The 1,607-nt window shown below is 57.9% G+C and overlaps 1 protein-coding gene across 1 annotated transcript in view; it reads right to left on the minus strand.

The window, feature by feature from the left end:
• Window positions 1-966: 966 nt before the first annotated feature.
• ABI3 (ABI family, member 3) overlaps window positions 967-1,607 on the minus strand; it is a 27,674-nt gene continuing 27,033 nt past the window's right edge. The window contains exon 6 of the mRNA XM_010000324.1: window positions 967-1,127. Within this exon, the coding sequence (XP_009998626.1) occupies window positions 967-1,127 (161 nt within the window). The remainder of the gene's footprint in view (window positions 1,128-1,607) is intronic.

The raw sequence follows: 1,607 nt of genomic DNA on the forward strand, positions 1-1,607 counted from the left end.
GGACTCCCCTTTTATCCAGGGGGGGTGAGAATTCCCCTTTCTCCATGACCTGGTGGAGAGGTGCCAAACCTTCCCCCGGGAGGTCTGGTGCTGTAGCACTTCTCCTGGTCCCCAGAGGCCAAACCAACCCCTCCCAACTTCCATGTCCAGTATTAATTGCCCCTTTTAATTGCACTCTGCATGGGTGGGGGAATCCTACAGTATTCACTGCTCTCTGGTGTTGGCTTCTGCTGGGTTGATCCCCAGCCTTACTGGTCCCTCAGGGTGGCTGGTGTCTCCTCCAAAGTGCAGAACCCCTCAGCAGCAAGGAAATGAACCAAAGCAGCCCCGAGTTGTTCCTCCTCTATTTCATCCCCCCCCCTTCTTTCTTTGTTCTTCCTCCTCCAGACCCTGTTCAACTGTGTGGAACTTAAAGCCATGGAATTAAATAATAATAATAAGAATACATATATATGTATATAGCTAGATATCTATATATTGCAGCTGAAGAAGTTGTTTGTAGCCAGGACATAAACCTGGGTGTGAAATGGCTCTGAGGGGCAGCCCCGTGTCGTGTCTCTTCTTGGGCTGGTGACAAGGGGGGGAGATGGTGCTGGGGGGAGCAAAGTGGGGCCAGACTGCAAGTCATGCCCTGCAGGGGAGCCTGTGGGGGACACTCTGGGTGCAGGATGGGGCCCTGGCTTGTCCCCTGCTGCAGCATCATGTCCCTGGGGACACGGCTGGGTGCTGCTCTCCTTGTGTCTCATCTCAGCTTTGAGCCTCTTGCTCCTCACCAGGTGCTGAACCTTTTCTTTTTTGGGGGGGCCAGAACTGGCAAAAATCAGAACAATAAATAAAATGTAAAGAGGAGGAGCCAGGCAGAGGTTGCTGAAGGCACTGGAGGCCACCAAGCCCAGTGGGAGGGGACAGTGGGAGATGGTGGAAGGCAAAGCAGGATGCAGCCAAGCTGGGTGGGTGATCCGCACCTCAGAAGGGCTCCACATAATTGCCAGGGAAGAACCCAGCAGCCTCAGCCATGACACCCTCACACCAGCCGTCCGAGTAGCGCCGGGTGACGAAGAGGAGGGTCCCGGGGGGGAAGGAGAGCTCGTTGTCCTTCTGCCGGGTGTAGGGGTACAGGGTCAGCACTGCCGGGGGGAGAGAGAGAGGATGGGGTCACCACTGCAAGGGACAGGCCACCACCAGGAAAGGCTGGAGAAGGGGACATGAGCAGACCAGGACATGGCTCCCCGTCCCAGCCCTGGGACCCCGCAGACCCCAGGGACCCGCACCCCAAGGGGCACAGGGGGGGTTTTGGGGTGTGGACACCCCAGCTGGGGCTGCCCTGGGGATGTGCTTGGCTGGGCACCCTGCAATGGGGTGTCCAGGGGCTGAGCCAGCACCTCCAATTAGCCCCAGCACCTCCAATTAACCCCAGCACCTCCAATTAATTAACCCCAGCACCTCTAATTAATCAACCCCAGCAGCTCTGACCCCCCCAACCCTCAGCTGGGGGGGCAGTGGCTCTGGGGACCAGGGATTTGAGGGGGTCGCTGCCCCCCCCTTGGCTGTGTTTTGGGGTGAATTGTGCCTTTTCCTTGCTCGGCACCTCCAGGTGCCCCCTCGGC

Source organism: Chaetura pelagica, unplaced genomic scaffold, assembly GCF_000747805.2.
Source record: "Chaetura pelagica isolate M959 unplaced genomic scaffold, ChaPel_1.0 scaffold1446, whole genome shotgun sequence".
Classification (NCBI taxonomy): domain Eukaryota; kingdom Metazoa; phylum Chordata; class Aves; order Apodiformes; family Apodidae; genus Chaetura; species Chaetura pelagica.